Here is a 22,785-nt window from a genome sequence, read left to right on the forward strand (position 1 = left end):
CCATAATATTTTATTCTTATGTGTTTTCTTCTCTATGATTGTAATCTATATTTTGTTCCAGTCTATATGTCCAATGTTTAATGTGTTACATACTTGCATATGATTGAGGCCATCATTTGTTTTTTCTCACTTACCCCAAATAGCCTACACTTCCATTTACCTTTGTTAGCCACTTTGAGTCTTTTAAATCCCATTTGTTCTATATTTTACCACATCACTAGCCTTAAGCAAAAAAACAAGTAATCATCCCAATTGAATCTTTGGTTAGCTTAAGATAGAGATTGTGTATCAACTAAGTGTGGAGAAACTATGGGAACATGGGTTAATAAGGGAATGTGTTATGTTTTTACTTTGATAAAATATTAGGAATTTGGGTACCTACTCATGTAAGACAAGAAAATTAAAAATCCATGTGCATTGATAATGTTATGTTTATTTCTATGCTTAAAAAAATAAAAAAAATAAAAAAACCAAAAATATTGTTTTCCATAACTAATAATAAATCATACTTCCCTGCAATTCCTTGAGAGACGACCCGAGGTTTCAATACTTCGGTTATAAATTTTATTGGGTTTTGTTACTTGTGACAACCAAACTTTTGTATGAAAGGATTCTTTGCTGGTTTAGAAGCTATACTTACAACGTGATTATTTCTGATGAAATTCTTTACTAGCAGAAATACGATCGTCAAAATGGCGCCGTTGTCGGGGAATTACAAACGTGTGCCTTATTATTGGTTATTGTAAATATTTGCTTCTTCATTTCTTTGCTTAGTGTTTCTAGTTTTAGGAGTTTATTTTCATTAATTTTAGCTTTTATTTTCTTTAGCTACTATGAATTCTCACCCCTCTGGTTTCAAGTTTGATTCCAATGTTGTTGTAAGGAATGGAAGCTATAATGAGAACAGGCATCAAGGTTGGAAGAATCAAAGATAGAAGGAGCCACAAGAATTTGATCAACCCTCTTGGCAACAACCTCCTCCAATGTGCTATCACCAACAACCATTTTGTGATGCATACCAAGACAATAGTTATGATGGACCCTTTAGTGACAATCCACTTCCACCAAATTACTATGGTCAAGAGCCATTCCGAGGTGCATACCAAGATGATAGATATGGTGGACCCCCTTGTAGTTACCAACACACCCCACCCTATGCTTATGAACCACCTCCACAACATACCTTTGGACCACCAAACTCACAAGCCCCTTACCACCAAACACCCCCATATGACCCTAATCCATATCCACCATACCAACCACACTATGAGCCAAACGAACCACCACATGAACCACACCCAGAACCACCACCTCAATATTCACCATCTCCATATCCTTATCAAGAAGAACCACCTTCCTACCATGCATCCTTTCTCCAAAATAATGAACCCTCCTATCCACCCCAAACCTCCATGAAGAACACACTTACCTCTCTCACTAGTCTAACCTCTACTCTCCAAGCTCTTGTATCCTGTATGAACCAATCCTCTACCCCCAATAGTCAACCCTCAAACTCTAGTGCACTTCCTTTTCAACCATAGAATGATCTCTTCATCCCATCACCACCATCCATGGAAGAGCACCCGCATCCATCAATCCAAGAGCATGATGATACCAATGATGCTATTGACATGGAACAAGATAGAATGGATCATCTTAGGGATGCAATGAATCGGTTACACGCGGCCTTATTTCCAGAGGAGCAAGAGGAGACCCAAAAAGTAGAGATAGTGAAGACCCTTGAAGATGAAGGAGTAGATGAAGGGAGCTGTCATGGAAAGGTAATCATCAAGGACGAGTACGATTTTATGCTAAAACAACTAGACAAAGCCGTAATAGTCAAAGAGGAAGTGGTTGAAGACTTAGGAGATGCTAAGCCTCCATGGGAAAGTCCAGTCATAGAACCTCCTTCCAAGATGTTTGATGTTTGAATTGGAAGAAAGCTACGAAGAGGACGAGGTTGAAACTGAAGAAGCTTGCAAAGAGGTGGAAGTTGTCAAGGAAGAGCTCAAGGAAATGGAGCTTGAATTCACCTTGCCAAAGCTGTTGGAGACCTCTCCCACAAAGCCATTACCATCCAATACAACCTTCAAGTGGGTAAAATTCTTATCCTCAACTTTTACTTTCCCACTTGAATATGGGCTACTTGAGACAGATAGTTAACTTAGAGCTCTTTGTGGCTTTAAGGATAAGAGGGAGATGGTTAGTGATTGGAAACACAGTCCTAGGTTCATTGTGGTGGGGAGCTCATAGCTGAATTATCATGGTTGGAAGAATACTAATTGTATGGGTCTAGGAAGCTGTTTGGATGCCTTGGTGAGAATTCGGATTGCTTACCACTCAGATGGAATCATGATGATCCACTTCAAGATGGGTGTAGATACAAGATTTGGGATCTGGGCATACATGCGGATCAACTTTGGGAGCTCAAAGTTTATGGAGAACCCCCTCTGGGCTTGGCATATTCGCTTGAGAATGATGAAGATTATTGGAAATCCATGCATTGGTGGCAGTTTCAGGATGAGTTCAAGCACAAGCCAACATGACAAGGAGCTCACCAAATGTCCAACTTAAGGACTTTAACTAAAAGTGCTAGGTGGGAGACAACCCACCATGGTATGATCGTTATTTTCTATCTTCTTAGTTCGTTTTCTTTTTCATTGACTTTTCTCATTATTAGTACATATAGTTTGCATCTTCAATTGCATATTCCATAAAAAAAATCAAAAGTATTCAAATAGTTAAGTGATAAACCCCTATTTTATGAGTCATCTTGTGCTTAAATTGAGTGTTTTTATCAAATCTTCACCCATTTATTCATGTAAATTGCATGATTTTACTATTCCTTCCTTATTTTATTATATATGTGAAAACATGTTTCCTATGCTTTAAAAATATTAAATTTAATTATCCTTTATTACCATTCGATGCTGTGATTTGTGTGTTAAGTATCTTCAGGTTTCATAAAGCAGGAATGACTTAGAGGACAAAAAAGAAACATATAAAAATGGAAGGAAAACATAAAAAATGGAGTTTTAAAGAAAAAGCAGCGAGGCGAGTGCATGGCTTATGCGAGCGCGCGAAATGGAGAATTCGCAAGCGACGCAAACGCGTGCCTGACGCAATCGCATAGATCGGAGTCTGCATGAATGACACGAAACGCGTACGCGTACAAACGCCAGGTGCAGAAATTGCTGAAAACGCTCCTAGCGATTTCTGAACCCTCTTTTGGCCCAGATCCAAGTTCAGAAGCACATATTAGAGGCTATAAAGTGGGAAATTCTTCATTCATCAATAACAATTCATACAAATTCACAATTTTTAGGTTTTTAGATGTAGTTTTTAGAGAGAGAGGTTCTCTCCTCTCTCTTAGGATTAGGATTTAGGATTTCTATTATGTTCAGACTACTTCTCTTCATCACAGGTTCAATGTTCCTTTAATTTATTTTCTACTCTTATTTATTCTATTACTTTAATTTATAAACCGTTATGTCAGACTTGATTTCTCTTATTTATGCAATTTGAGGTAATTCATATTTATGACTTTAATTTAGCTTTTTACACCCTTTGGCCTTGGTTGAGTAATTAGTAACACTTGAGTTATCAAACTCAACTGTTGATTGAAATTGGAATTCTTTGCTGATTAATTTGTACTCCAATAACTCTATCTTTCCGTAGGAGTTGACTAGGACTTGAGGATCAAATTAATTAGTCCGCTTGACTTTCCTTTATTTAATAAGGGCTAACTAAAGTGGGAGCAGGGTCCAATTCTCATCACACCTGATAAGGATAACTAGGATAGGACTTCAATTTCTTATAACTTGCCAAGAGATTTTATAATTATTAATTTATTTTTCTTGCTATTTAAATAACCTATTCCTTATTTTAAAAACCCTAAATTATACTGTTTTCTTTAACCAATAATAAATCACACCTCCCTGCAATTCCTTGAGAAGACGACCTGAGGTTTGAATACTTCGGTTTATAAATTTTATTGGGTTTTGTTACTTGTGACAACCAAGCTTTTGTACGAAAGGATTTTCTGTTGGTTTAGTAACTATACTTACAATGTGATTATTTTTATAAAATTCTTTACTAGCAAAAGTTCTCTCGTCATTAAGTAATTAAATAAAGGGATAAAATTACCCCAATGCTAAGTTGAGTCAATGAAAAGAGCAACGCACATGTGATACAAATTAAAAGAAAAGTTAATGCATGAGTATGTAATGCAAAAGTGGGAAATTATGGGTAGCTATGTATAAATTTAGAAGTTATATAGAGCGTGTGTGTTTATGTGACAGCTTAGGTTAGTCAAGGATTCAATTTATAGCTCAGTTAGCCATACATATACACCCTCACCTTTACCTTAGCCCCATTACAACCTTGAAAAGACCTCATGCTGTTTTGCATTGATGCATTAAATAATTGTTGATTGGTTAGATGAAGAACAAAGTTTAGAAAGCATGATTAGAGAAGAGTAGAGTGAATTACCCTATACACTTGAGAGATTAGAGTGCACATACACTACGAGAGATGGTTCAATGCTTGATTCTATGTTCCATGCTTTCATGAGCTATCTTCTTACAAGTTTACTTGTACTTTATTTTATGGTTTGAATTAGTGAAATCCAGTTCATTTCTATTCTTGGAAGATTTATTTACTTTGACCAAGTAGGTAGAAGCATTTCACATTTAGTTACATTCATATAGATAGGAGTACATTTCATATATTTTACCATTCCTCTTCACTCCTTTATAGCTTCTCTTGAGCTTAGCATGAGGACATGCTAATGTTTAAGTGTGGGGAGGTTGATAAACCACTATTTTATGGTTTATCTTGTGCTCAATTGAGTGGTTTTTATCAACTCTTTATCCATTTATTCATATTATTTGCATGGTTTTACTTTTTCCTTCCAGATTTTGTTCTATAATTGGAAACTTGCTTCCCAAGCCTTTAAATTACCAAAAATTAATTCCCCTTTATACCATTCGATACCGTGATATGTGCGTTAAGTGATTATAGGGATTACATGGCATGAATGGCTTAGAGGATGGAAAGGAACCATGCAAAAGTGGAAGGAATACAAGAAGTTGAAGAAATTGCTAAGCTGTCCAGCCTGACCCTCTCGCACTAAATCGATCATAACTTGAGCTACAGAGATCCAAATGATGTGGTTCTAGTTGCGTTGAAAAGATAACATCTGGGGCTTCGAAATTATATATAATTCGCTATAGTGTTCATACAAAAAAATGACGCGCACGCGTGAATCACGCGGATGCGTCGTTTTGCAGAAAAATCAGCGACCTGCACGTGGCAAAATTCGCCCCCAGCGATTTTGAGCCGCGTTCTGACCCAATTTTCGGCAAAAAAAAATACAGATTAGAGGCTATAAAGTGGGAGAATACATCCATTCATGAACACAACATTCATATTCACACAATTTTAGGTTTTAGATGTAGTTTCTAGAGAGAGAGAGGCTCTCTCCTCTCTCTTAGGATTTATGATTTAGGATTTCTATTAGTTTTAGGCTATTTTATTGATGCCAGGGCATCTTGGCTAGTTTTACTAGCCATTTTTTGTATGCTTTAGGTTGGTTTCATGCATTTTCTTAGGAAATAAGCAAGTATTTGGTTGAAAATACAATCATACCATGATTCAAGCAAACATTGTGAATTTTGAATGATTTCATGAGAATTATGCAAAAATTGAATGATAAATTGGATGATGCATGATCCCATGATTAAGAGCAAGACTTTGATACACTTTGTTTGATTGATTTCAGGCCAAAAGAAGAAGAGAAGAGCCACGTTAGTGGCTACGTTAGTTACACTAACGTGGAAGGAAGGAAAGCCCCAACGTTAGTGAGAATAGTCAGTGGCATTAACTTTGAAGAAGGAGAGCATGGAACGTTAGCAATGCAAGGAAGACCCACGTTAAGAGTCACATTAGCTACATTAACGTGAACTCTAACGTAGAGACAAAAGACACCAAGCAACGTTAATGGGAAAGGTGAGTCCCAATAACGCTTGCAAAAGGGGTATATGCCAACGTTAGTGGAAAAAGTGAGTGCCACTAACGTTGGCGAAGCAAAAAGACCCACGTTAACAGCCACGTTAACTAAGTTAACGTGGTAGTTAACGTGGAAGGAAAGGGAGATGCCAACGTTAGTGGAAAAAGTGAGTGCCACTAATGTTGGCGAGGAAAAAAAGACCCACGTTAACTTCTACGTTAACTAAGTTAACGTGGAAGTTAACGTAGGCAAAAGTCCCACCCGGCAGCCTGACCATACCTTCTTCAAACACGCATAACTTGAGCCACAAAGCTCCAAATGAGGTGATTCCAACGGCATTGGAAAGTATGATTCTAGAGCTTTTCAAGAATATATGGCACTACATGGTTGACACTAAATTTGAGGTAGAAAACCTGCCCCGAAAGTGCAAAGATGAACATGGTATCAACCTGTAGCAAGGCCAACTGACCGCTTCACCTTCCAAGAAGTGTAACTCGAGTTGTAGAGCTCCAAATGATGCACTTCCAAAGACGTTAGAAAGTAGACATCCAGAGATTTCCAACAATATATAATAGTATGGGGTGGACATTGATTTTGAGCTCCAGAACCTGGAAATATTAAGCCCCTAGTCGCTAGCGTTATCGGGACTCACGTTTTCCATTAACGCTAGCGACTATGCCAGCGACCATGTCCACTTCAAAGGAGTATAACTTGAGTTACATAGATCTAATTGAAGTGATTTCAGTTGCGTTAGAAAGCTGACATTCAGAGCTTTCCAAAGATATATAATAGTCTATAGTGGGCATGAAATTGAACTACAAACAAGAGGCATCTTTTAAGCCCCAAAAACACCAACTGGGCAACATTTCACCATGGGCCTCAATTTGATCACTTCTCTTTCAAGGACCACCTAACCTCAAGGAAACAAGCCCACAAGTGTCAACCAATCAAAGGCCACAAGAAGCATCTAGAATAAGAATTTTCATTTAATTGTAATTTGCTTTTAATTTCATTTTGTAATTTAGGAGAGCCTATATAAAGGCCTTAGTTTTTACTTAGAGGAGGCGGGACACATTCTGGAATTGGGGGATTGAAGAGGGGTCTTCAGACTCCCTCCCTTCACACACTTTTCCTTCTCTTTCTTTTCTTTGTACTTTTCATTTATGAATTTTGAAGTTGTCATTTTAGTTTTAATCTTCATCTTTACTTTTCTGCACTTTCTTTCTTTTCTATTTTGGTAGAGCAATGATCAACTAACTCTTTCCATTGGGTTAGAGAGCTCTATTGTGATACAATGGATCAATATTAGTTTTCATTCTTCTTCTTCTATCTTTTCTCTTGATTTTACTAGAGAGCTTTCGATCTTCATCCAATTGGGTAGTTATCTTGGAAAAGAAGCTATTCATATTTGGATCTCTTCTGAACCTTGGAAGAGGACTGAAGAGATCATGCTAGAAATGTTTTCTCACACTGGACCAAATTGGGTTTGGATGGATATGTGACTATAATCCTACCAACACTTGATTTGGGAATGCTTGTGGTATAATCAGTGACCATACTTCATCTCTTCTCATGAGCAATTGACCAAGGAATTGGCTATTGATCAAGATTTGAGAGATTGAATTCCAAGGAATTGGGATCCAATCACTTAAGATTGGCAAGGAGATCAATGAATGCATTGATTGAGGAAGAAGATGAGAATGAACTTGATCTGGAGGATTGCAATATCTCTTGATCCCGATGTTCATTTTATTCTTAGTTCTTACACTTACTTTTCTTGCTATTTTACTTATATGCACTTTATTGCTTTCTTTACTTTTATGCCATTTACATTTCCTTGTTGCTTATCACTCCAATATGATTCGTCTAACTAGGATAATTAATTAACCATTGATTGCTTAATCCGTTCTGTGGGATTCAACCTCACTCTTTTGTGAGTTACTACTTGACGACAATTCGGTATACTTGCCGAAGGGAGATTTGTTGAGAGACAAGTTTTCCGCGCATCATTCATCTTCACTCGAGGTTCAATGTTACTTTAATTTATGTTTCTCTTATACTTTTAGATTCTCTAATGCTTTTACTTGTATTTGACTCATGTTGCCAAATTGGCTTATGAACCCTTTCATGTTAGATTTGAATTTATGTTTAAATATAATTTGAGGTATTTCAGATTTATGATTTTTACTTAGCTTTTTATATTATTGGATTTAATTGATGAATTGATTAATTGGAGACACTCGAGTTATCAAACTCATTGTGATTGATAATTGTTATCTTTGCTAATTAATTTGAATTCCAATAACTCTAGTCTTTTCTTAGGAATTGACTAGGATCTGAGGAATCAAATTGATTCATCCACTTAACTTACCTTCATAGTTAGAGGTTAATAAGGTGGGAGCAAAAATCCAATTCTCATCATAATTGATAAGGATCACTAGGATAGGACGTCCAATTTTCATATCTTGTCAAGAGTTTTTCTAGTTATTAATTTATTTTTCCTGCAATTTATTTTTCCTATTCAACCTTTGAAAACCCAAAAATATTGTTTTCTATAACCAATAATAAATCATACTTCCCTGCAATTTCTTGAGAAGATGACTTGATGTTTGAATACTTCGGTTATAAATTTTATTGGGTTTTGTTACTTGTGACAACCAAACTTTGTACGAAAGGATTCTCTGTTGGTTTAGAAACTATACTTACAACGCGATTATATTTCTATGAAATTCTTTACCATCAATTAATCCGATCGTCAGTTGCGCCGCCATCACTCCGTTTGCTTGCGTCGCCGTCGCGCTCTGTAGCTGCTGTGCTGCTGTTGCTCCCCACATTCGCGCCACTGTCTCTCCTCTTGCTCGCTCCGCCTGTCGCTTCGCTGCTGCCGTGCCGCCGTCACTCCTTCTCTCTGTTGCCGTCGTCGCTCCTCTTACCTTGGTCCTTCTCCGCTCTCTCTCACTCGAGCTCACAAGAACCAGGTATCGTTTTCAAAGCCAACTTTAGTTTCATTTGGAAATCTCCTATTTCAAGTGTAAACTATGACCTAATCATAATCTTCTATTTTCTAAGCATCAATTGAGAATATAAATGTTTGTATTATTGATGCAGCTCAATGTCATCTGGCACTGTTGATCTGTTACTCTAAATATTATTTCTTAATTATTGAGTACTATTCAAGATATGAAAAATTCACAAATGTGTGCTTTGAAGGTGGAATGTTGTTATGCCTGTGATTGTTGCCAAATCAATATCAATTCTATCTGATGTAGGCCTTGGCATGGCCATGTTTAGCCTTGGTATGATTTTCTTACTATGATTTTTCTTTTAAACTCATGACATTGTTTGATTTTCAGTTGTTGGATAATTGAATTCCTTGGTGGAATTTGCAGGGCTATTTATGATATTGCAACCAAAGATCATTGCCTGCGGAAACACGGTCGCTTCATTCGCTATGGCGGTTCATTTCCTCACCGGCCCTGCAGTAATGGCTGTAGCATCAATTGTGGTAGGACTAAGGGGAGTTTTGTTGCACATTGCCATTGTACAGGTAAATAATAATAATTTAAACAAAAACTTGATTATGAATGTTTTGTTCTGTAATTTTATAGTCTTATAATCAATTTGATTCTTCAATGTAATGTGCATAATTTCAGGCTGCGCTGCCTCAAGGAATTGTACCCTTTGTGTTTGCTAAGGAATACAACGTTCATCCTGATATATTAAGCCTAGGGTTTGAACTTTGTTCATTATCTTGTTCTTGTTAGTAATCTTGAAATGTGTTAAAAATCTGAAAGCTTTGTGTTTATTTTGTTGCAGGGTTATATTTGGGATGCTAATTGCTCTTTCTATTACTCTAGTTTATTATATTTTGTTGGGGCTGTGAAGAAGCTGAAGACTGGGGAGGAATGACTAATTGTAGTGGTGTTACATTTACATTTATACCCTTTTGTTATATTAATATTATTATAGGGTAATTTTCTTACCATCCTCTAACAATGTAGAATTTGGAAGCTTAGTCAGAGTTGGGAATGAATGAAGTGTGTTTGTAGAGAGGGCTTAATAGCTATAATTTAATTACTACTAAATAGGAAAAACATCCAGAACTTGCAAACAATTTTCATTTTGGTGACATCTAACCGGTCAATCATTTATGGAATAATGAAACTATTGGATATTTCTTCTTTGCCTTTTCAAGCTACTTCAATGCCTTCTCTAAACTCACGTTACATATTATTTCATTCTCATAAGATGTGAGAAAGTTCATGCAAATTAAATTTTTATATATGAATTCTTGTTCTTTAGTTAATCATCTCTAATATATGGATTCAAGTGAAATTTGTGGCTGGTACCAACTAGAGGCCGTACCTATAATCTTGACAGCTGATTCAAACATTGGTAAAAGTTTTTTAGTAGTTATCTTAAGCTACTCAGCTTAAATTTCCATTCTTGGATTTATATTTAATCAAATTGTTATCATAATACGCAATATATGTCCAAATCTTGTTAGTAGTTACTCTCCATTTGATTGACATTTTCATTTACTAGGTATCCTTTGGAGTTGAATGTTTATTGTTTTGCATAACTCGATTTCAAGGGAGTTGAAAAGGTGCAGATTTTGAAGACTCTTGGTGTTGATCATGTGGTGGACTTGGGCAGTGAAAATGTTTTGCTATCATTACCATAAATTGATAGCCAATTCAGCCAATTCAGATTTTATTTACTTTCCAGCAACCAGTTTGGGGAAGGGAAGAAGAAAAGATGACAAATCTCATTGGTTGATTATTTCAATTTAAACATGTTAATTTTAATTCCGTATATGTTCCATAATTCATGCTTCCTCAAACTAATTCCATTGATTTACTTAAAATTTATAGTGTGATTATGGAAACTTTGAAGGTGCAGAAACTTTGCTCATCTCTGAAACCTCTACTCAGAAAAATTGTGAGTTATAGTTTCTTCCTTTGTATTAAATCTTGCATATTTGTCAATATATATATATATATATATATATATATATATATATATAATCTGCAATTAATCACACCTACAAAAATATTTAATGTTGTGCGTTGCATATTACCCAAATCCCTCCCCATTAGATCACTCCCACTATGCATGAATACTTGTTTAAAACATATTATCTTTCAGTTGTATCAACTATGCATAATATTTTTAGTTGAAATAAATTAAAGTATATCTTATTCCAAATTCTTTATAGTGAGATGTTATTTTTTCATTTATCATCTTTTACCTTAAAATAAAACCTGAAATAATTAATACTTTTCTTATTTCTTATTTATTTATTTACTTACCCAATTAATTTGTTTATATTATTAATTACCTAGAATTTCAATTCTTACTATTTTGGGTTTTGATAAACTGGTACGAATAAATCTGAAACTTTTGCAAATAGCCTAGTATTGTATATAGCAGTGATTTGAGGAGCCTCATCATTTGAAAACTTGGAATTTCTTCAGCCAGCAAGGAAGAAGAATTGGTATGCTATTTTTATATTCTTTAAAAGCACAAATCCTTTATTTTATCCTATTAAATAGAAAAATCATGTGCTTAAATTCTAAATCTTATACTTATAACTTTCAAAATTTAAAATTAGGTGTATTCTTGAAAACAGTTTCAAACACAATTGTTGTCTTACTATATTTATTTTTAAAAAATTTAATATATTCTCATATATAAATAAATTTAATAAATTATTTTCAAAAAATAAAAATGGTATTCGAAAAAATCTAAGAAAATAAAAATCCTTAACAAGGGATAGAGTGGGGTTTTGATTTACTAAATTGATGGTAATCATTAATTGATGACATGTTTCAATTAAGTTCCTAAATTCTGATGATATTCTTGATTTCAATAGGATCATCAAATCATGTATTTACTGTAAAAAATGTTGATTCTCCAACAGTTAACTCTGGAAATGAACTGAAAGAAACTACAGTTAACTCTGGGGATAAAAATGATGCATCAGGGTAAGTTCTTCATATCAATTCCCTTTCATTTAATATGGATTTAGCCTCATGCTGTATGTGCAATACCTAGAAAAGAGTAGTAGTACCAATTTAGAACAATTTGGAGAAATAATAAAATATTATTCCTTTTATGTTACTATTATTACAGATATGCAATGAGTGGGAAATTGAATGCTAAGAGTGGTCTACATAGCTTGGATGTTGTCCTTCAGAAGCTTTTGGCAGATTATGCATTATTGAATGGTGCCAATTTTCTAAGGAGGATAATTCTGATGATCTTGATAATTCAAATGATTATATAGACAAGTATGAATAGGTTATTTAATTACTTTACGTTGAATATTAAGTATTACTAGTGGATTACAATTTAAACAAATATAAGTGTAAGTTTAGTTATTTATCTTGTCTTGAGTCTTTACGTTAGAGAATTATTTATTATTTTGATAAGTTTGTAAACTCATTATCTAATATTTAGTATAAATTTTATTTTTATATTTAAAAGCTTATTTGTCTTGTTATCTATATTCTGTATAAATTTTATTTTTATATTTATTTACATTAATTGTTTATTATTTTTCAAATAGAAAAAATAATTAAAACATATCTATTAAAATCGACAGAATAGTTGTCGATTTTTTATTTTAAAATAGACAAGAAAACCCAAATATAGATATAGAATTTGTCGATATATGAATAATAAAATCAATGGCAACTGCATCAATTTTATTGGATCCAATATCGACGCAAAGTTGATGATTTGAGTAAGCATATTATAGACCAAAATATTGTCGATTTTATTGGATCAAAAATCGACAGAAATGGTGTCGATTTTATATAATAATATCGACGGCGATGTTGTCGATTTTATTAAGAATATAAAATTCTCAAACTCATATTATAGACAAAACAGCCGTCGATTTTATTAAATTATTATCGACGGCCAGGCAAGCCGTCGATTTTATTAGCATTTTGAAAAATCGACAAGCTTAATAGCGGCCAACTCCGCCGTCTATTTTGCCATCGAATTTTAATATTATCAACGGCTTAGCCGTCGATTTGGCCGTCAATTTTAACACGTTTCTTGTAGTGTGATTTTTTAGAGTATGTTTGTTCTTGTTTTCGGTGTTCATATGAGCCACTTTGTGGTGATTTTGTGCTTGATTCTTAATTCTGGAAATTCAGTGTTGCTTCTTTATTTTTGAACTGTTATTTGAGTGATATATGAAGCTTATTTGCCTCTGAAAATTGTATGAAATCACTGAAATTATTTGGAGCACTCGGGGTTTAAGTTTCAAGCCGTAAGAGTCACTAAAGGTGGATAAAAATAAAAAACAGGACCCATGAAAATTCAGCCACTAAATGATCATGAAAGTCACATGTATAAGGGTTAAAAAGAGGTTAGAAAATTGATTTAAGTCCTATGGAACAAAGGTGTAAAACTAAAAAGGTTGTTATTGTCATTTTTGGGTAAAAAGAGTGTTAAAAATATAATTTAAATGAAAAATAAATAAAATTCTGAAATTAGTATCATTAGGGGTAAAATAGTAATTATATAAATTATTTGAGTCAAAATTATAATTATAATAAAGTTTCGGGTCTAAATAAAAACTTTAGTAAAAGCTAGAAGTAAAATGGTAAAAATTGGTAACTAGAATAAGTAAATAAATTAATAAAGGATAAAATGATCTTTTAGGTCCCTAAGGATAGAATTGGCATGAATTAAAAGTATTATAGATAATTTCATCATAGAAAAATATTAGGATTAACTCGGTAATATTTTGATGCTAAATCAGGTTAAACGGTAAAATTAGAGTATTTAAGAGCATATTAGTAATTTTAGGAATAAAGTCAAAATTAAAAATTATTAATTAACTTAATAAAGGATAAGAAGGTCTTTTACAAAAAAAATATGAGGGTGAAATGGTGAGGTAACAACACTAGTGGTGAAATCGTCATTAAAAGCCTAAAGAAAAACTAGAAAAGCGAAGTTATGTACAAAAAGGGCAAAATTGGAAATGTACAAAAATACCAAGGACAAAATGCTAAAATATGTGGCAAGGCTGAGACATTTTAAGAAAAGACCGGGCACAAGTTCTATTTAAAAAGAAGGGCAGAAAAGTCCCTTAGAGATAAAGTTTATTGAGATGTGCCGCGAAAAAAGAACTGTAAACCCCAAGGTGCTAGAGGTTGTTTGGAGGCGGGTATTTATCCACGGATTGCTAAAACTATGTTTCCCCTTTGTGCATATATTATGGCATTAAGCTTTGCGATGATTGCCTATTGTCACGGACTGGTGGTATGCTTAACCACATAGACATGTATACACGGATGGACGCTGTTGGGAAACCATATCTAGGACTAGTTCCTAGGTAATGTCGGGCTTGGGGTAGCCAACCGACGTATGAGCTCATGGCCTGCATAGGACCAGGCATTCATCATATTTGGTTGCTGCATTCTCTATGTTTGTGATTGCTTACTTGTACCTGTGTTTGTATTTTGTCTCTGCTTGTTGTATTTCGTGCTTAGTTACTATATACTTGTGCTTGTACTTGTTTGTGTAACTTACCGACCTAACTGCGCGAAATCTTAGACTTAGGCTGCGGAACCCCTTAGGTTTTCTTATGTAATACCCTGCTGGGAACCTTAGGTTCTCACCCCTTACTTCCCCATTCCGCAGATACAAACTGGCGAGGTCTTCCTTGAGTTTCCAACCTTGGGACTAGAGAGCAGCAGTAGCATTACCGGAGGGTCGGAGCAACTTCTCTTACTTCCACAGAGTACTTCCGTGTTTCTTCAGCTACCAGGGATCGATGACCAGCTGTAGTTATAATAGTAGAATAGGTCCCAGACTAGGGTGACTGATAAACCACTATTTTATGGTTTATCTTGTGTTTAATTGAGTGGATTTTATCAATCTTTCATACACTTATTCATACTAATTGCATGAGTTTACATTCTCCTTCTTGATTTTGTGCTATGATTGAAAACATGCTTTTTTGGCTTTAATTTTGCTACGTTTAATCCTCTCTTATTACCATTAGATGCCGTGATATGTGTGTTAAGTGATTTCAGGGATTACAGGGTAGGAATGGCTTAGAGGATGGAAAGGAAGCATGCAAAAGTGGAAGGAATACAAGAAACTGAAGGAATTGCAAAGCTGTCAGGCTGACCATCTCGCACTAAAACGACCATAACTTGAGTTACAGAGGTCCAAATGACGCGGTTTCATTTGCGTTGGAAAGCTAACGTCCGGGACTTTGATTTGATATATAATTTAAATAGTGGCCATACAGATAGGCGACGCGAATGCGCGCTCCACGCGGACGCGTCGCATCTGCGAAAATCAGCGTGGCTGATTTCCTAACCAGCGAATTCTGGGCTATTTCCGGCCCAGTTTCAAGCCCAGAAAATACAGATTAAAGGTTGTAAAGTGGAGGAATGGAAGATATAATTCAGACAACTCATAATTCACTTTTTATAATTTAGATGTAGTTTTTAGAGAGAGAGGTTCTCTCATCTCTCTTAGGATTTAGGATTAGGATTTTTAGAAATTAGGAATATTTCTTCTTCATCTCAGGTTCAATGTTCTTTTTATTTATTTTCTCTTTTATTTTTATTTACTCTAATACTTTTATTTGTATTTGAATTATGTTTCCTAATTGGCTTATGACTTTCATGTTATGATTTTCTTTATTAATGCAATTGAGGTATTTCAGATTTATGCTTGCTTTATTTTATTTATGATGTCTTCAATTTAATTTAGAATTTTCCCTTTTGGCTCTGGTTAAATAATTGGTGACGCTTGAGTTATCAAATAAAGCAGTGGTTAAAATTGGCAGATTGCTCTAAAGCTAGTCTTCCCACAGGGATTGACTAGGACTTGAGGATCAAACTAATTATTCCACTTGACTTTCCTTTGCTTAGTAAAGGTTAACTAAGTGGGATTAAAATCCAATTCTCATCATAATTGATAAGGATAGGACTTCCAGTTCTAATACCTTGCCAAAAGTTTATTTTATTATTACTATTTTAAATTTTCTTATCATTTAACATACTTCTTCCTTACTTTCAAAACCCCCAATTTACAAGACTCATAACCAATAATAAGAGCATACCTCCCTGCAATTCCTTGAGAAGACGACCCAAGATTTGAATACTTCGGTTATCAATTTATTTAGGGGTTTGTTACTTGGGACAACCAAAACGTTTGTAAGAAAGGACTTTTGTTAGTGTAGAAGCTATACTTGCAACAAGAATTTATTCTGAATTCTAGACCACGCAAAAGTTCCTCTCTTTAGTGACTCTTGTGAGTCAAGGCCTGTTAGTATAAATATGGAGTCTGTAAATATTTTTATGATTAAGCAATGATGTAACCTGCTGTGAATTATGATGTACTAAATGAGCTTTTAGGCATATATGTATGATATTACTATATTTTCTATATTTTCTATGCTTTATGTATATATTATCTATTTATCTATCACCTATTTCGTTATATCTATATATCTGACACGCAATCTCGATTAGCGCTATAGGCTCATATGTATACATATAATATAAGGTCTAGGGTCTTTAAGGAAAGCTGTGTAGTAGCGTCTGGCGGGTAGCATTAGTCATGACGTGCTAGAAGTTGGGTCGTTACAAATGGTATCATAGCAATTCATCCTTGGTAGAGTCTAGGGATAGACTGACTATGCTTTACTCCATACTCTGCTTGTGTGTTTCTATGCTGCTAGGGTATCTCTAATGATACATTTTGCATGATGGTCTGTGAGCATTCATTTTGGAAACGTTAGCACTTAAATTGGATATGTTAAGACTGATCACCTTAACATTGATCGATTCGTGTTAACAAGATCTCAATGTCTGCAAACAGGCGTAACCCCCGTCAAGTGAGTCTGAGTTCTGAACCAGCGTTTAACATGGCTGCCTTGTTAGAATCTATGAATGTAATGGCTGCAGTTGTGCACGATTATATCGCTGCAACTAATAGAGCAGTAGAAAGAATGGAATGACAACAGGGGAACAGTAATGGGAATGGTCATGGAAACGGAGATGGATTGGAAAATAGCGTACCCGATGGGGATAGGCCAATGACTTTGGCATCTTTTCTTGAAGTTAATCCAGCTAATTTCTCTGGAACCACCAACCTGACTGGGGCAGATGATTGGTTTCGTGCCATGGAACGGGCTCTGCAGGTGCAACATGTCTTTGGAGGACAATAAGTGAAGTACGCCACTTACATGTTGAAGGAGGATGCATAACATTGGTGGCAGGGAGTGAGCTAGTTGTTGGGATAAGGAGGCGTTGAGATCACTTAGGCTGACTTTCGTGCCGAGTTCTACAAGAAGTATTTTTCTCCATCTGCCCGCACTGCCAAGGAGTTGGAATTGCTGCAGTTGAGATAGGAAAGATAACAGAGGCTGAGTACACCCGGATATTCAAGGACTTGTGCCAATTTTCGAAGGTGTGCTAGGAAAATCTTGCAGAATATGAGGAGTGAAAGTGTATTAAGTATGAAAGAGGTCTCAGAAAGGAGCTTTTAGCCTTAGTGGGTCCAATGGAGATCCGAAACTTTGGTGAATTAGTCAATAAGAGTCAACTGGCAGAGGAATGTTCAAAGAAGTTGGTAGTTGCTTGAGCAAATCATCGAGAGGCTGCACAACTAAGTTTTGATCGGAGGCTAACCCCTCAGGATAGAGATTTCAAATCTAACAGGAAGCAACAACACTAGAACCAACCTGAAAGCGACCTTCCTATTCGTTTCAATGGTACTAGTAGTAATCATGACCAAGGATGGGTACAGGAAGAACAACCTTAGCAAACTCCTGATGGCTTCATATGCCTGAAGTATGGGAAAAGTCATGGCGGTAGGCCTTGTTGGTTTGGTACAAATATATGTTACTACTGTAATAAGGACATCTGGCAAAAGACTACCGGAAAAGGATTATAGATAGGGCTGAAGAGAGAACTTTTGCGTGGTCTAGAATTCAGAATAAATTCCCGTTGCAAGTATAGCTTCTAAACCAACAAAAGTCCTTTCTTACAAATGTTTTGGTTGTCACAAGTAACAAACCCCTTTAAAATTGATAACCGAGTATTTAAACCTCGGGTCGTCTTCTCAAGGAATTGCAGGGAGGTATGTTCTTATTATTGGCTATGCAAAGGTATATTTTGGGGTTTTCAAAAGGGTTGAACAAGTAATATAAAATAACAAGTCGTCAAAATAATAACTAAAAAAGCTCTTGGCAAGGTATGAGAACTGGAGGTCCTATCCCGGTTATCCTTATCAATTGTGTTGAGAATTGGATTTTCTCCCAATAAGTCAACTTCTAACTATGAAGGTAAGTCAAGTGGATGAATTAATTTTGATTCCTCAGGTCCTAGTCTTTCCTTGGGAAAGGCTAGAGTTATTGGAACTCGAATTAATTCTTGAAGAATTCCAATTTTTAGTCAACAATAAGTTTGATAACTCAAGAGTTACCAATTAATCAACCAAAGCCAAAAGGGAAGAAAATCTACTCAAATGAAAATAAATTGGATAAAGCTAAAGCATCCATAACATATAAGTCTGAAATACCTCAATTTATATTAAATAAAAAAAATCCTTACATGAATGGCTCATAAGCCAAATAGGCAACATATGTAATACAAGCATTAAAGTATCTGAAACTAAAAGAGAAATATAAAGTAAAAGGAATACTGAACCTGATGAAGAGTTGAAATCCTAAATCCTTTAAGAGGAATCCTAATCCTAAATCCTAACAGAGAGGAGAGAACCTCTCTCTCTAAAAACTACATCTAAAACCTAAAATTGAATTATGATCTGATATGAATTGATCCTGAGTCTCTGCATGTTCCCGGACTTTAATCTGTGTTTCTGAGCCGAAAATTGGGTTGAAATGAGGCCCGGAATCTGTGCCAGTGACTTCTGTAATTCTGCAGATTGCGCTCGTCACGCGTCCGTGTCGTCCACGTGTTCGCGTCACTCAACATTTCTCGTACCACACACGCATGTCGTTTATGCTTTTGCATCGTTCATGCAGCTTCTAATCCGCGCGGTCGCGTCAGGCACGCGAGCGCATCACGGTAATTCCTTCTATTTTGCGCGGTCGCGTGAGTAATGCGACCGCGTGACTTCTCACTGGTCATCTCCTCAATTCCTTGTGTTCCTTCCATTTTTGCACGCTTCCTCTTCATTCTCTAAGCTATTCCTGCCCTATGAAGCTTGAAACACTTAACACACAGATCAAGGTATCGAATGGTAATAAGAGAGGATTAAGATTAGCTAAATTAAGACCAAAGAAGCATGTTTTCAATCATAGAACTAAACTAGGAAGGAATTGTAAAGTCATACAAATCCTATGAATAAGTGGGCGAAAAGCTTGATAAAACCACTCAATTAAATACAATATAAACCATAAAATAGTGGTTTATCAACCTCCCCACACTTAATCATTAACATGTCCTCATGCTGAGCTCAAGGAGACAAAATAAATGAGTAGGAAAAAGCAGGACTCATGCAATGCAACCTATGAATGTGAATGTAACTACATGCTAAAATGATTCTACCTACTTGGTGAAAAAGTAAATAAATCCTTCAAGAATAAATATGAACTGGATTTCACTAAATCAAATCACAAAATACAATGCAAATAAGTTGCAAGAAGAAAATAGCTCATGAAAGCGGGAACATAGAATTAAGCACTGAACCCTTACTGGTAGTGTATATCATTCTAACTCTTAAGTGGCTAGGGTCAATTCTCTCAATTCTCTACTAATCTTGCTTTCTATAGCTTGCTCTTCATCTAACAATCAACAAGAATTTAATGCACCAATACACAAATCAAGAGGTCTTTTACGGGTTGTAATGGGGTTAGGGTCAAGGTAGGATTGTATTTGGCCAAGTGGACTAAAATCGGAATCCTTAATTAACATAAACTTTCCACCTAACTTAAGACAACTCATTTAATTAAAAAACAAAATCTGACTTCCCATTAACTGTGTTTTCCATATATTCATGCATCCCAAATTTGAGCTCAGTACATATGCATTGATACCAACACTTACTTTGGGGCATTTTGTCCCCTTTTTATTATTTGCTTTTTTTCTTTTCTTTTTCTCTTTTTATATTTTTTTTCTATTTTTTTCTTAATCTATTTTTTTTCTTTTTCAATGCATATGATTAAGGTATTGAATGCATAAACATGTTCTTAACATTTTTCGCATTTTCACACAAAGTCTAACATACTCGATTCCCAAACCAAACGTTTTCAAACCCACTTTTCCCACACTTAATTCATGAGCACTCTCACTAGTCTAAGCTAATCAAGGATTCAAATTAAGGACATTATTGTTTTCCGCTTAGAGTTAGTGATGTACTAAAGTAAAGAACAAAGGGGTAAAATGGCTCAACATTGGTTTGCAAAGGATAATGAAAGGTAAGGCCATATGGGTATGTAAGCTTAGTGAAACAAGGTCTCAATCATATAAGTGCATGCATGCATCAAATGATGGAAATATAGAATTAAGTAAGACAAAGGTCACAATTTTAGAGAGAAAAACACACACCAAAAATAAAATATTAGTTGATAGAATGCAACCAATCAAATAGGCTCAAAATCTCACTGGTTTTGTGTGATTCGAGCTCTAAACTATGTTCCAAAACAATATTTTTTCATACATGCTTTTCAAAAAGTTTTGTTCAAATTAGTGAAATACTATAAAAGGTTTCTTTGAAAAAGAAAATATTACTTCAACCAAGTGGTAAAATATGCACAAAATATTACAGACATGCAATCAAACATGCAAATGCAACAATGAAAAACAAAAATTGGTGTTAAGAAGGGACTAACTTACCCGTGGAGATCGGTATCGACCTCCCCATACTTAAAGATTACACCGTTCTCGGTGCATGCAAAGATGTGCAGGTGGCGGGGGTTGTGGTTCCTCAGCCAGTGCTCGTTGTAGAGTCTTTCTCTTTACTCTTCCTAGTGGCCAGCTTGAAAAAAGGAGAAGAGAAAGGGGCATGAAGTCAAAGGGATAGAGCAAGGGAGAGGGCAGTACTAGTAAGAATCATGCCAAAATAAAGAAGAATGTCATTAACACATGGTCGCGACTCCATGAAATTAGAACAGCAATGGAAACAGGGCATGATAAATTGAGGCAATTAAATGCAAGATGTTTATTGGCATGCTGGCAAAGGCATGAGTAGCGTAAATCAAGCATTAAAAGCCTTAATGTATTATTAGTCGTGAGAAACTAACAATAACATTTGCATTGACAATTATATTTAATTAATAGAATATTGAAAAGGGTTCTGTGAAAAATAGGCATTAGAGTAAAAGGATAGAAAAATTAAGAATGCACAATGCCATACGGGCTTTTTCACAAACACAAAGCATGCATATTAAATAAGGTATGGAAAGTATTAAATTGAACATGCAAACACCCTTAAAAAATAATATATTATTGTCAAGCAATTTCTTAACAATCCACAAGCAAAATAATGACCCAAATAAATTTCTAACACCAATTGAAAGGAAAAAAGAAAGAAAAAGAAAGGAAGGAAGAAAGAAATACGAAGGGAAAGAAAAGATTTAGATTTGAGGAAGAAAAAGATAAGATATTTGGCTGATTTGGATAAGCTGTGCGGTGCTTGTGACGCGGACGCGTGGGTGACGCGTTCGCACGGGTGGCGCTTTTGTCAAGTGACGTGGCCGCGTGGGGCACGCGGTCGCGTGAGTGAATTCGTACTACGAGTGCGAGGGCAGCCGGGCGCTCGCGCAACTTTCTATTTGAAACTCATTTTGCCAAAATATTGGGTGACGCGGTTGCGTGGGGGACGCGATCGCGTGATAGGCCATATTATGGGGATTGACGCAGACGCGTGGGGTACGCGTTCGCGTGGTAGGGCTTGTGCTGCTAGCACGAGTCCAGCCCAATTCCAGCTCAACTTTCAGCCATACACCCTTTTTACATCGAATTTGACGCACGCGTTTGCGTGGGTGACGCGGACGTGTGGGAGGCGTTTTTCCCACATGACGTGGACGCGTCAGTGGCACAGTCACGTGGATCAATTTATGCCAAATGCACGCCTCCAGCCACGCTCTCGCGTGACTCTCTGTTCACTTTTCTTTTCTCCCTAATGCACCTGCGACGCGGGCGCATCAACGACGCTGTCGCGTCGTGTGCGAAATTTTTTTTATAATGCAGTATGAAGAATGCAATGCTTAATATGAATGCTATGCAAGTCTGCATGATTCTAGGTTCAATCAAAATTCAAAAACAAACAAAACAGACTAGAATTAAAACTGAAAGAGGAACGATAATACCATGGTGGGTTGTCTCCCACCTAGCACTTTTAGTTAAAGTCCTTAAGTTGGACATTTGATGAGCTTCCTGCTATGGTGGCTTGTGCTTGAATTCATCCAGAAATCTTCACCAGTGTTTGGAATGCCAGCATCCTCCGGGGTCCCAAAAAAGGTATGTAAAGCCCTTACGTGAGTTCAAACAGGCTTGCAGGCTCCCGGAGTGTTGAATGTCAGAAAAGACTCCAGGATCCCAAACTTTTCTTCTACACCCGTCTTTGTCTTGATCTACATCTTTCCAACCGGGTGGTGAGTAGTCTGAATTCTCACTGCAGTGACCAAATAGCTTCCGGGATCCTTTCAATTGAGCTTGACACCAATCCTTGCACCTTAAATTGAAGTGCGAAGCCTTATTGAATCTTGCATACCAGCTCTGAGTGCGAGTCATTTCCCTTTTGCTCTTAAAGCCGCAAAGAGC

At 35.9% G+C, this 22,785-nt stretch overlaps 1 protein-coding gene across 1 annotated transcript; it reads left to right on the top strand.

The window, feature by feature from the left end:
* Nucleotides 1-1,631: 1,631 nt before the first annotated feature.
* LOC112778883 (probable auxin efflux carrier component 1b) lies at nt 1,632-9,893 on the top strand. The gene is made up of 6 exons (XM_025823162.1): nt 1,632-1,798; nt 8,770-8,988; nt 9,221-9,306; nt 9,400-9,557; nt 9,664-9,740; nt 9,827-9,893. Exons 1-6 carry the CDS (start codon nt 1,632-1,634, stop codon nt 9,891-9,893), a joined length of 774 nt encoding a protein of 257 aa, XP_025678947.1.
* The last annotated feature ends 12,892 nt before the right edge of the window (nt 9,894-22,785 follow it).

This window comes from Arachis hypogaea, chromosome 3, assembly GCF_003086295.3.
Source record: "Arachis hypogaea cultivar Tifrunner chromosome 3, arahy.Tifrunner.gnm2.J5K5, whole genome shotgun sequence".
Taxonomy (NCBI): Eukaryota; Viridiplantae; Streptophyta; class Magnoliopsida; order Fabales; family Fabaceae; genus Arachis; species Arachis hypogaea.

Excerpts from the sequence above, each read along its gene's own strand:
- LOC112778883 (XM_025823162.1), top strand. The coding sequence starts at position 1,632 with ATGGAACAAGATAGAATGGATCATCTTAGGGATGCAATGAATCGGTTA. Across the intron at positions 9,558-9,663 it reads TGCACATTGCCATTGTACAG|GCTGCGCTGCCTCAAGGAAT; the intron begins GTAAATAATAAT and ends GCATAATTTCAG. Across the intron at positions 9,741-9,826 it reads CCTGATATATTAAGCCTAGG|GGTTATATTTGGGATGCTAA; the intron begins GTTTGAACTTTG and ends ATTTTGTTGCAG.